Source organism: Simochromis diagramma, unplaced genomic scaffold (assembly GCF_900408965.1).
Source record: "Simochromis diagramma unplaced genomic scaffold, fSimDia1.1 OVJJ01000321.1, whole genome shotgun sequence".
Taxonomy (NCBI): Eukaryota; Metazoa; Chordata; class Actinopteri; order Cichliformes; family Cichlidae; genus Simochromis; species Simochromis diagramma.
The window spans coordinates 6,769,249-6,782,833 of NW_024386772.1; the positions used below are offsets into that span (position 1 = coordinate 6,769,249).

Here is a 13,585-nt window from a genome sequence, read left to right on the forward strand (position 1 = left end):
TGTTCTGTCCAAAGACCCAGCCCTTTTATGACACATAAAGAATTCCATCAAAGACTGGAATTATTATCATTATTAATATTTTTTATTTATTTATTTCGGGGGATTTTTTACACTCTAATCTCAAAAGTCCAAACGCGCCGTGACAAAACACACTGCATTATGATTAGAATTTCTGACTCACATATGAAAACACCATATCATCACAAACTACTCTAAAAAACAGTAAACACAACAGCTTGACAATGTGCAACGACGTGAGAGTTTCTACGAGAAGAATCAGTCTTTAAATTTACACCTCATGAACTGATTTCTGCTGGGAAAGATAAAATGAGATCAAGATTAGTGACTACAGCAAAAAGCAGTAAGGAGAACAAGAGTTTTGGAGTAATAACACATCCCATTGTTCCCGTTACCTGGAAGCAATGGCAGCCCGGGACATTAAAGTGAAAGATTACCTCACACAGACATCGACAACTGCATAAAAGTGGGAAAGAACTTTACTCCAGTGGATAAAACATATAAAATGCAGTAAGATGAGAAACAATAAATATGAAATAATATACTATTTGTGGCAGCACTCTTTCATTTCCACACAAGATTTTTTTACATAGATGATGCAGATTAATAGGGACTGAGGTAATGAAAAATACAAAAGTCACTTTAACTACAGATTTGTCATCTGAAGTGAGGTGTTTGTTGGGCTACTAAAGTGGGTTATTTGTCTTCTCTGGGCACATGCCTGCCTGCGTGTGTGTGTGTGCACGTGTGAGAGAGAGACAGTAGGCAGAGGTGTGCTGAACAGAAGCTGGAGAGTTTCCACCTTCGTCCCTCTGGTCCGTGAGGGATGAATGAAAAGACAGGAGGCTCGGGAGATTCATCCATCATAATGAGTGATGAACACACAGACACACACACAGAAGAGCACTCACTCCGTCAGTCCAGACAGGGGCCCACAGCTGCTCTAACCAAAAAGACACAGTCGGCGTAACACACACTCGGGAAGAGCTTGTTCGTTTAATCGGCTGATGGTTTGGTGATGGCACAGATGTGTGGTTTGTGGGAAATGAACCAATGCCTTTTCATTAACCTCCTCATTTACACCCCCTCCACCTGCACCACCACTTCAAACAGCCATTGCTCCCTACTGCTTGGAAGACCCTGCAGCTTCTGCAGATCAAAACTAGAAACAAGTCCAAGTGGACACTGACACTTCAAGGTCAAGCAATACAAATGAAATTATACATTCAGCTAAAATCTGGAAATCACAAATAGTATGTTTATGAATAAATCATTCGTTTTACTTAAAAAAAAATACAACTCTACTTTTAGGGTGTGGCCAGTCCACAATAAGTGGTCACAGTCTGTAATCCTAGCCCCGTGTAATTACCCCTGATCAACCCTGGGACCCCGTTTAGCTCAGATTAGCCCGGCTTCCTATGCATCCCCCACCTCAGATCCCACAGACAAAAAAAAGGTTGGAAGTGGAAGAATGTCGCCCACTCCCGAAGAAGCCTATAATCAGCTCTCCCGCAGCCCTGCAACCTGTCCCCCGCCTGTGCGGATGATGGGGGTGTTGTGGATGGATGAGTGAAGTAAGACAAAGTCAAGCCCCCACTACCAGGTCTTTTGCTCTTCGACTCAATACTGAAATATTCAATATGAAGAGAACTGTCTGTGTCAGAAGGCAGCAACACAGTGACTAATAATGGCCATTGTCCAGTAAAGGCTGTTATCTGGAACTGAGAAGAAGCCACTGCCGCCAAAGCTCCCCAGTGACACCCCAACTGGCTTTTACGACGACATAATGGCCGAGAAGAAATCAGCACAGGACAAAGGCCCAAGTAGTTAGGGCTCCATTTGACAGAAGAGCAGTTCTTTATGAGCTGACTAAAAGGGCGAGTGGGAAAGAACGCTGACGAGAGAGGGAAGAAGATAGCTTTTGGTGCTCCATGGACGATAGTTTTTACTAGTGTAGGGATTAGAAGGTTGCATTTGTGACATGGAGTAAATATCTAGAGAAATGCTAATGCGGCATCCATTTGCATGAGTCATTTGCCCATGCTCCGAAGCCATTTTAAGAGCACCGAGATCGCAAATCACCACACAGTCACACTTATGGCGGGAACCATCACATCCAGAGGTCTGACACAACACTATGAGTGCATTTCTTTTAGATCTTTGTGAACTGGATGTTTTTCCCAAATTCAGCTACATGTTCTGTTTATTTGTCTCTGAAAGTGAAATAAGGACTACTCATAGAAGCACTGATATGCAATGCAGGAACAGTTGCATTTTGTTGTAGAAAGGTATGACTGCACTGAGCCATGAACATGCTCTAAATCAGGATTTTAGATGAAGGACAGGGGCCCAGTAGCTTGGGTCCATTAGTCATTCTTTGTTCAGCCCATACACACAAAAAATGCACCTCCATTGAGATTGAGTTAATTATGAAAATGAAGTTCTCTTTTCTGGATTTAGTGGGACAGCTTTTACACTAATGCCTATGCCATTTTTATCAGATTCAATCAAAACATATTAGTAATCATCAAAGCTTTATTTTTAAGCCCCCAAAAGGTTGAGATCTTCAAACATCACTACTTGAATAGTTCAGGGTAAGCTGGTCAATTTTATCTATTAATAAAAAAATGAACAACGAGTTGTTTGAAGGCACACTGAGACGTCAGGTTAATGACGTCGTTCTTCACAACGAGCTTATGATGCTTATTATCAGGAACTGGTTTACACACACACACACACAAACACACAAACAACGTATTTATTTTATTTATTTAGCTGATGTTTGAGAAGGTCATTTTTCTCAAACAGACTGATGTTTTGTTTTGTTTTTTTATTATTACTGATGACTCGGGACGTTGTGACGTTTTAAAAGAAAAAAGAACAAAACCATATTAATGATAATCTACGGTGGAAGTTTTCGTGATAAAAGCGCCAAGTTCCATCTATGGGCCGAGAGGACTAAGGAGTGTGAAGTGTCGGTAACTCCGAACCAGCCAGGACGCACACTTTTGGTTGAGCTTCATATAATCTGATGCGGTGATTGTTGATGCACAGGCATGTAATCGACGGCGCACAAAAGCGCACAGGACATTCATGAATAAATCATAAAAAAAGACACTTCAAATGGTCAACTTGCGAGCCCGATAAATGACTGAATCCCTGGATTTTTCATTTTTCCCGACAAGGACTTTTAGCGCGCCTGCTCCACATAGTGTGTTTGCATTAACATGCTTTAAGATCTTTTTTTACCCATCGACACTGTTGCAACACGAAATCCTGAAACGGTTGTATTTGGAACCTTTCAGGAATCTTTCGTGTATTGCTTACTCAGCGCAGCCGCGTTATCACCGGTAAAGTGGAGAACTGTAGGTGTTTAACACTTACCGATCAGCATCGTGGCTCCAGGACCGTATCTGTGAGTCTACAGCTCGGCGTGTCACCTGCCGTGAAAACGGTAAAAAAATAAAAAATAAAAAAATATTTACGCACTTTTATCCCCAGAGAGCGAGGACAGCACGCAGGTGCGAACGGTAGGCGTACGGCGCTTAAAGAAGAGCCTCGGAATGTGCTGGAGCCGATTTTAGAGGACTTGTTTCCTCTCCTGTCTTTCCAAAGACAACTCTTTTTGTCAACACTGTATCCTTTACTCCCCCGTCTTTGGTGACCAATTCCCAGGAAATCTTAGATCCTATTGATGCGCGTTCTCCTCAGTTAAAATCCTATTGCTCGTGCTGCTGCTCCGCGTGGCCTGAAGGAGGCGAGGGATAGGAGTGTGGTAGCGAAGCTGGGTGTAATTGCCTGTTTCTTCTCTCTCTCTCTCTCTTCTCTGATGTCTCTCTGAGTTCTCTCCTCCTGTCATCCTTTCCTCTCCAAAGTCCCACATCTTTCTCTCTCCTCCCCTTGGTGAGCCCCTTTAACATGACAGGGCTGCACAGAGACAAGCTGCACACCTGTACAACTTGGCAACACATTAGCCATCTTGTCAAACTTACTGCTTTGTAGGTCAGCACCAGGAATGACGTTGGCTTCAGATATGTTCTGCCATGCAGCCCCCCAAAAATAAAGATAAATTAATCAATAAAATAAAGGCAGAAGCAGTAAGCAGGTCTGGATAGAAGAAGCATGACAGGTGCACGGTAAACATGAAGGGAAAGAAAAGAATATTTTCTGAGACAGGTTTCCGTTCGTGCTCTCATAAGTATGATTTGTGCGCACTTGTCAAGGCAACTGTCGTGTGTGCACTACAATGTGTGAGTGAGAGCAACGTGAGAGTGACTGCAAGTGATGGTTTCTCACAGCCGTCTCTTCTGCCAGTCTGCGCCTCCTTTGTGTCTCTTCTTGTCGATGCATCATTTGGTGAAGCTGACACATATTCGGGGATTTGAAATTGGCTCGAGAGCGCAGAGAGCCTACTCGGAATTAAATTTCTGTTTGTTCAAATGGCGTGTTGTGTGTTATGTGTGTGTGTGTGTGTGTATAAGTAGATTGTGATTTGAAGGGCCTTGGTGTAATGCTAAGCTGTCCTGGAGCTACGCCAAAGCACATCTCCCAGGGTGCTATCAGGAACTTAATTACAGCATTAAATTGCTCCCTCTCCGCCTCTCCTGCGCTTGCAGTTCACTTCCTCTTCGTTTCCATTTTCGCCCCTTTCCGCTTTTCTACTTAAACTGTATTTCTACCTAATCATATACTTTGTCTCTTCTCCCCATCTGTCTGTCTCTCTCTGTCTATATTGTTCCTCTGCTTCTAGTTTATTCGATTTGCTGCTTTGGCTGAAATGCCCACTGGTCCTTGCTGTGTTCATGTCATTGTGAAGAGGGCTTTCAGATGTTTTTTTAAATTGTTCCTGACATCCGCTGTCCAAGTCAAAAATAACGTGTTCATCAGCTGTGTCTGCTGTCCATTCAAAGGGTCTAATTCAATCTTTACATTAAACTGATACTATATACATGATGCTCTTTAACAGTCAGTTTGTCATGATGCTATTAAGAGTGCTGTTCCAAAGAGTAAAGCTGCAAGTGAGAAAGTGGAGCATGGCAGCAGGGAGAGGTTGTAGTGATCAGATTGCTGATGAAGAGCTCCTTTTTAAACATGAAATATTGTCTCTGACAGAGTGTTGTGCGGGGTGTGAACTACCTTTCTTCTCCAATCCAGGTTTCTGTTCCTTGCCATTCACAAAGGCAGCAGTAGACCCAGAGATTCACCTTTGGGGCAGAGTAGGGGACACAGGGGCAGCTGGGCTGTCCTGTTGCCTCATGCCAACCATCAGCCTACGGGCTGCCATGCCAGAGCCTGGGCTAATTAGAAACACGGGAATCGCTCCAAGCTTTACATCAGTCAGCCTCCGCCAAGAACATTTGTTCTAGCCTATTTGTTCCATACTGTATGTTAAGAGAAAACAATGTTTACACCTCTCTGAGGGACTAAATAAAAGTCAATTTTTCCACCGCAAAGCCTATGTGTATGTTTTAATAATATATTGAGGAAAGGCTCTTTTATAATACTGTCCATTAAGGACCTTTTGCAGTGGCTTAATAATAGTTGCTCTTAGCTGCATCACAAGTCAAGTTCTAGAGTAAATCTATGAGGCTGAAAAATGAAATCGGAGCACAAGTGCCAAAAACTGCAGTCCTTCAAGTGGCCACTTGAGGCTGGCACCAAAAGTGCCTTTACAGCTGAAATCAATATGTTTACATCTCAAGTGGGGGTAGGGAGGAGGGACAATTATAATTAAAAAAAAGTTGTGCATCATTACAGGCATGGCCACTTAGATGAGGGGTGAATACAGAGAAATGTAACTCGTAGCTGTCGTGTAGGTCTTGGCTAATTTGAGTCACTAATTAGACCTCTTTTTAACTACCTGACAAATAATATTCTGGCAAGCTCCAAGATTATATTAGAACTTAAAGCTTATAATTTAGAATTTCAAGACCCCCAAAAACAAAGATAGCAAAAGCATTACATCTAAAACTGAGTCTTCCAAACAGGACCTCACAAATCAGTGAGTGATGTCACAATGTCTGTGCCCTCCTTTAATATGGCCTAAAGTTGGTGTAGGTAATTATGTTCAGCTTTTGAGTCCTAAAGCAATTACAGCACTACAGTGGAAACCCATGCCATGAACCTGCCAGCACACAGTTCTTGTGCTGATGTTAATGCCAGAGCAGGTATAGGTGACAAGGAAGGAGTCCACACACTGAGAACTGAGTAGTTACTGAGTGAGCAACATGCTGGCTGTAAAACAGCCTGTTTCAGTTTAAGCATTGTTTTCAATGAATTGCATTCTCAAAAAAATGTTTTGCCTCACTCCCATTTCTTCTTGTTGCATGTTGAAGCTATACTCGAAAACTTCTTAAGATCCAACCATGCAAATTATAATTTTTTGCCACTTTTGATTGGGACTGTATTAGAGAGCCTGATTCACTGTGTCTGTTTTCTTCAATTGCCGTACACTGGTTTATAACATAAATTTTAATGTTTATTTCCAACATTGGTATAAGAACAATTCTAAGTCAACTGGATTCCAAGGGCATAAGCCTAAGTGAATTTATGACTACATGTAAAAGTCAGGGTGAGTTGCAGGGATTCACACCTTTGATTTAGTTCTGGCGGAGTGATCTTTACTGTGTTTGACTTGACAGGCTGTGGCATGAACCAAGAATACACTATGACCAAGTGAAAATTGTAAAATTAGCTCACTTAACTAGTGAAATTTCCATCTAAATTAAAACGAACAAAATCAAAATAGCCTCACATGGTGAAGCTTTTTCTACATGCTTAAAAAACACAATGAGGAGCACAGATACATTTCCACATGAGTGGAACTTTTTTCACATTGCCAGCATTTTCACTCATTTATGCCTAAATGGATGTAAGAACAGATGGTCTCTTAAAAATAAATACTAGATTGACTTGTCAGGATGATACAACATAAAGGAGTTTTCTTTTTCATGATTATATTGTTCAGACTTTTGAGCCATTTGACCTCCTTTGTCATTGGATCAGTGTTCAACTTGTTCATTTCAAGTTGCTACGCTATACACTGAAAAACAATGCAGGAAATACAAGTCTGACATTACTGTTCCTTTGTGAGTTGTGGGACAGCAAATCCGTAGTTAACACTGGTGGACTTGCTGCTGAAAGCCAAGTATCTATGGTGATGAGTGACAGATCCTGGAGAGGAGAGAAGGTCAAGCTGTCACACTTAGGTTTAATGAAATTGTGTTATCTTTCCACAATTGTGTTCTTTTGTACACCGTCTGGCTCTGTGTAAAGCCACAGATTTTTCACTGGAGTCAGTTGTGAGACATGGCGATTTAAAGAAGAAGATCAGACATGTCGAAAAGTTTGTTTACAAGTTAAAAAACAAAACAAAGAACACGATTGCAAAAGAAACATTTCTGCTAAATGTGACATATGCACAGAATATGAATTGTTGGGTGGTTACATTGCACGGAGGTGAGGTGGAAACTCCAGAAGAGGTGAGCAGCTTGTGATTATTATGCAGTACGTGTAAACGCTGTAGAGTGCTGACAGTGTCGCTGCAGTGGGTTGGGTGGGTGGAGAAGTGTGGGACAAAGAGCGAGTGCGTGATGAGTGATCAAGACCTGGTGGAGGAGGGGGTTAGATGTGAAATATGGAGATAAATGCTGTCACCTGACAGAATGATGGCGGTGTATCACGCCATGCAAGCCTAATATCATGTGACATCCATTTAGCCGTGGCATCTGGGCATCACTACAACATCCTCTTCTTCCTCCCTTCTTCACATTCACCACAAATATCACAACTTCCATTAGTTATTAACAGATGGCAACAAACAGCAAGAAAGACTCTGATGGGAAGTTCATCTAGTCTCTCAACAGCAGCCTGATCAATACCTGTCAATGCCTGACAGCCTTGTAATGTCCACCTTTTTGTTTTCCAATATGCGGCGGGGATGTGAGAGTGCGATAAGAATGGCACCGCTGTTTTTGATGAGTTGTTTGTATAAATCTATGAAAGCATGAGGACGAGAGCTTGGGAGTGTGGTTTACTAAGCAAAACAAATGCTTTTTTGCAGCCCTTGAGGTTAATGGATATGATGCATAGCTGCAGATTATCTTCTTTATTTTGTACAGAAGTCATTTTTTCTGTAATTTACTGGACAGCACAACAAGAAGCGCAATCAAATCTAACCACAGCCATGCTGTTTTATGATCCCAAATACATGCCAGAGCGTAATGAGTGACAGGCTAATTAATGAAAAAGAAAAGAAGTTAGCTCTGCCTCTCTTTCTCTAGTGTTCCAAGCCATCGGCCTCCTCAATTAGAGCTTTCTCTGCCAACCTGCTGCTGCGGCTTGAATAGGTAATGGCTGGCAGCAGCAGAGGAGGCTAACAGCCATCGCTTTCTCTTTCTAAACTAACAATAGTCTTCTCCTCTCTCATTCCCTTCCTCCACAAACAGTTTTCACTCTCCCCCTTTCTCCTTAAATCATAAACTTTAACTCTTACTCGTTCTCTCATCTCGCACACGCTCCTCTTTGAAAGCCTGACACTAAGCTCTCACTTTTTAAATTGACATCTACGGATCTCCCTCTTTCGCAATCCCTCTGTCAATTTGCTTACTTCAATGGCATATTTTTTTTCCTCTTCACTATCTCTCACTAGACCCAAATCTCTTTCACGCCCTCTTTCTCTAACAAACAAACAAATGAATTGAAGAGCACTGGAAAGGAACATCCTCAGAGCGTAACGGCCATGCCGGCTACCTGACTGACTGACTGAAAGAGAAACCAACTAAGTGACAGAAAGACTGACAGCAGGTTGAAGGAACACTGAGAAGGTAGACTGTGAGGCGCTAAAGTAATTTAAAAATGGGCGGACAAGAAAGACAGATGCTGATGGGTGACAGTGTAAGATGCCCAGTCCCATAAAAGCACCTGAAGGCAAGTCTAAGAGCGGGCATTAAAGGAGAAGAGACCAAGTGTCAAGTTATTAGCTTGTTGTTCAGCTCACTGATGAGCCTCCCAGCTTGTGTCTCTATGTCCCTTATTAACATATACTGATTTGAATGACTAGCAAAAAGAGAAAACAAGCAAATTACATAAATTATACGACTACATGCAAACCCCGGGATTTAAAATACAATTTAAAATCACCCCAAAAATGAAAAACAGATACTAATAAGAGCACAAGTTTTTTTCAACAACATGCTGTGTGGTTCACCTTATCTGTCTTGATAAGGAAATGTGTTGTCATCATGGAGTGTCATATAAAAATGCTTAGTTAGCTCCCATCTGTGTTGTCCTTTGCAGCCATTCTTGATGCTGCAAAGGATTGCACCTGGGAATATTGTGCTGCCATCAGATAACAGTTCTGGTTTTAAGACCTGCAGTGTCTGCATGAGGTGCTGGAGAGGTGGCTGTGGTATTCAGTGCAGGTTTGTCAGCCTGGAAGGTTGTCAGCCTGTTTTGGACCTCTATGTTTAGTTTTCATTTCACCTGCTGACTCCTTTTGTTTTTCACTTCATATTTACTCACCAGTTAGGTTTGTGCACATGGACACACCTTGCACATTAATGTGGCACAATGTTAACTTTGACAAAACTGCATTATTGATGCCCCAGAAATGAAATATGTTAATATTTCTATTTTTTAAATAAAGCAATTCTAATTGTTCTTTGACTCTTAAATGTACTGATTAATTTTGGGGGTCAATAATTAGCCATTACTAAAAAAAAAGAAGTAAAAGGTAAATTTGTTTAAGGAAATTTTATGCATCTTTTATGTTTTATAAAAGAGTAACAAGCCATTGGTAATAATTTGACCAGGTTGTAAAAAAAAAAAAAATTTGGCTAGTTTTTATCCAGCTCATTAATTCATCATTTAATTCACCATCACTTACTTTCTGTAAAAGGGAGATCCAGCGCATCAGACAAAGGTACACTTATTAATAACTTATTGCTGCACCATTTACAACATGTATAATCTCTCATATGTGAAGTGGTGAATGTTGCAGAAATAAGTTAATAATACATGTATTTTGGATTAATAGGCTGAAGATCCTTTACACAAACTAGGTGGTCATATTGATGAATTAAACAGCAGCAGTAAAGACTACAGAAGTAATGCAGCTAGAGGACATACAGTAAATTAATTATTAATTTTCCACAGCCTTCAAACCCAGAATTTCTTTAACAGAATGGCTTACAACAGCTATATAAAGAATTAATGAATGATTTATAAACCATTAACCTCCTAGGACCTGGCGTCCACATATGTGGACATCAAATTTTGGGATATTTAGACCAAAATACTCAATTTTGCTCTACAAGGGCCTGATATCCACTTACGAGGACATTATACTGCTACTGTTCTACTGAAATTTTAAACGAATGTCCTCATATGTGGATCTCATTTTTCTTAGAAGCAAAAATTAGGTAAAAAAAAATAAAAAATCTGGTAATTCTTTATTTTTACATTCATCGGGTCCCAATCAGCCCAAATATCAAAGAGAAATTAAAAATGCATGCCGTGGAAGAGTTCGCGTCTTAGGAGGTTAATAGAATAGCAACTTATTGAACGGCTTGTAAAATGTGCTGCCCAGAAAATGACATCATTCTCACAACTGTAATGTTATAAGCTAGGATCATGAGTTTTGTTTATGACCAAGATTTTTCTTGTTTACATGATAACATCTGGATTCACCAGACTTCCCTTTTTCCATTAGCAAAGGAAGGCAAGTTGCTTTGCAAGATACATTTACATAAACTCCTCTAAAAATAAACATAGCTCCTCATATCTGTTATATCTAACAATATTTCTCGTTTGAAGTTTCCACTGTAATGAGAAGATTAGAAACAGTAACATCTGTCTGGTACTAAATCATATTCTTACTGTATATCACCTGGTGTCACTCAACATATTGGCTGCTGGGGTGTTTCTTTAAAAAAAAAAAAAAAGTAGCACATAGTGTCAAATATCTAGATCATATGCGTTAACCCAGAGGAGAGAGAGGCTGACAGCCCAGTATGACACTGCAAAGTGTGTGTGTGTGTGTGTGTGTGTTGTGCTTGTAAGCTCTGCCACCTGCACATTCCAACTCATCACAACAGGAGAGAAGACGTCCCATTTAGCATCACTGTCACATACAGTTTCACAGACAGACAAACACAAGAAGAGAGAGGAAGAGTATGTATGTGAGTGTGTGAGAGGGAAAGAGAGATCGTGGTAAGAGGGGAAGATGGCTTCCCTAACATAAATAAATCATCAGTGTGTTTCGTCGCCTTGGCTGGGTTCACAAGTGGAAGATGAAGGAGCGTAACAGTGAGGGGGAGGAGGAGCTGAAAAAGAGGGAAACCGATAAAGAGGGAAACTGCTAGGTGAGGGGAACAGCAGGCAGGTGGGAATCCTGATGTCTCAGGTGGAACAGAAAATGTCTACTGTCAAACTGATGTAATTGCTGCCAAGAATAACAGGACACGTCGGGGGTCCATGTGTAAATTCATGCATACAGCTATATAATACAGTCCAAACTATTCCATGTGAATTTAAACATCTCTGCTGTCTCTAAAACACAGGTAGGAAGATACTTATTGAATGTCTCATTGGAAATGTAGATCTAAACCCAGGCATATGAATTTAATCTTTAAGGCAGTTTTCTTCTCTTAGAGTGTGTTATTCATACTATCCAGCACTGCTCTGTCTTTATAGTATCTGTGAATGAAGATTTTGGTGTATGTGCACTCGCTAGCCACTCGTTAGGTATGAATGACGAAGAAAAGCTATTTAAATGATTTTGAATGTGGCAAAATATGTTGGGGTCAGGCAGGCTTGACGGGAAATGTTGATCTGCTGAGATTTTCCCTCACAACCATCTCTAGGGTTTACAGATGATGGTCCAAGTGTCAGTTCTCTAGGCAAAAAATTATTTGAAAAAAGGTATAAATCAAGTCATCAAAAACTGAAGCAGATGGGCTACTACAGCAGATTTCTTGGTATTTTCTTGGTACACTTTGGGCCCTTTAGTACCAACTGAGCATTGAGCCTATCTCAGGATTGTTGCTGTCCATATCCATCCCTTTGTGACCACAGTGCCCCCATCCTCTGGGTACACTGAAGATTTGAATGTTGTGGCTCATATCATCTCAAGATGGTTTCTTGAACGTGACAATGAGTTCAAATAGCTTCCACATTCACTAAATCTCAGTCCAGTAGCGCACCTTTGGGATGCGGTGGAACAAAGGATTTAAATCATGGATATGCTATTGACAAAACTATAGCAAATGTGTGATGATCATGTCAATGTTGACTAAAAACTCTGAATGAATGTCTCCAGCACCTTGCTGAGTCTATGCCACGAAGAATAAAGCCAGTTCTGAAGTCAAAAGGGTGTTCACAGCCAGTATTGGAATATTTACCTACTCTAATCTCACACAGTAAGTCTTCAGTGACTTGACCCTGTTTACCAACATTTTGGCACATGATAAAGTGATAGATGAGTCCTGATTTTCCATTAGGAAAAACATCAGCTTTGCAAAAACATTTAGGATTTTAATTCTATTACACTAATCAAAATTTAATAAGCAGACCTCAATAAAGTCTAATATAATAATGGCCTCAAATACATAACCCATTTTGTTTTTTCATTTGATTTTCCTCTTAATAAGCAAACACTCTGCCCAAGACTAACAATGATAATTTTATGTTGGTGGTAATTGAAATTTTTCATCTCCAAACAAACAGTCTGTTACCTTTAACATTAAACTATCCTGGCATTTTTATTTGCCATTTTTTAAGCAGACACATGTCAGTTACAGCACATTTACAACTAGAGCTAAATCCAAAGTGGGTAACTGTTTACTTGCTTCTTTCGTCTTTATTATATTTTCATACTTCATATCTGACTCATTGTTTTACAGGGTAAGTTTTATATCGTTTTGCTCCCAAGGCCAACTAGAGTGACTCATGCTATGCAAAGAATGGATAATGCTCGATTGTACTTTTATTCCCTAATTGCTGCCTAGGTACTCCAAACTGTAATTAGAGGGGGTCATACATTTGAACAATCGTTTCAGAGTTAGTTCAGCTGTGTTGCCACCACTTAAGAAAGAATTTGAAGGAGAACAGTGTTGCATGTTTGATGATATTTAGCACAGTTCAGCCACTCTCAACCATATATTCTTTAATTTACACTGTATAGGCATATACATACTTAAATCACTTGAAAAATTTAGAAAGAATTACAGTGACATTGGTCAAGCAGACTGAGAGTGAACAAAGGGGCATCTTCTGCTTTAATGTTCCAGGCTACAATTACACACAAAGACTACATGAAGGCAAAAATCAGTCTCTTATTCATTACCATTAGAGTGACTCCAGGATGAATATTACCACATATTAGACTCCTACTGTATTGTTTTTGCAGTATTGTTCATGAAAGAGAAAGCGAGAGAGAAAAAACCCAGTCTACATAAACATGTTATTGTGATTTTTTTTTTATTAGATTAGTTTTTCTGGTTTTGTCACGGCTACAAAAACAATTTGTCCCCTTTATATAGCTCTAATAAACATTGAATTATAGCTG

The 13,585-nt window shown here is 40.3% G+C and overlaps 1 protein-coding gene across 4 annotated transcripts in view; it reads right to left on the minus strand.

Annotated features, from left to right (window-relative positions):
* Nucleotides 1-13,585, minus strand: part of znf385c (zinc finger protein 385C) — a 140,600-nt gene that overhangs the window by 52,281 nt on the left and 74,734 nt on the right. Inside the window, exon 1 of one of the 4 annotated variants that reach the window (XM_040045686.1) lies at nucleotides 3,403-9,651. The exons of the other annotated variants lie outside the window; for them this stretch is intronic. Coding sequence (XP_039901620.1) covers nucleotides 3,403-3,412 — 10 coding nt within the window. The 5' untranslated portion in view covers nucleotides 3,413-9,651. Of the gene's footprint in view, nucleotides 1-3,402; nucleotides 9,652-13,585 lie in introns of those variants that run through there. 4 annotated transcript variants of the gene reach the window in all.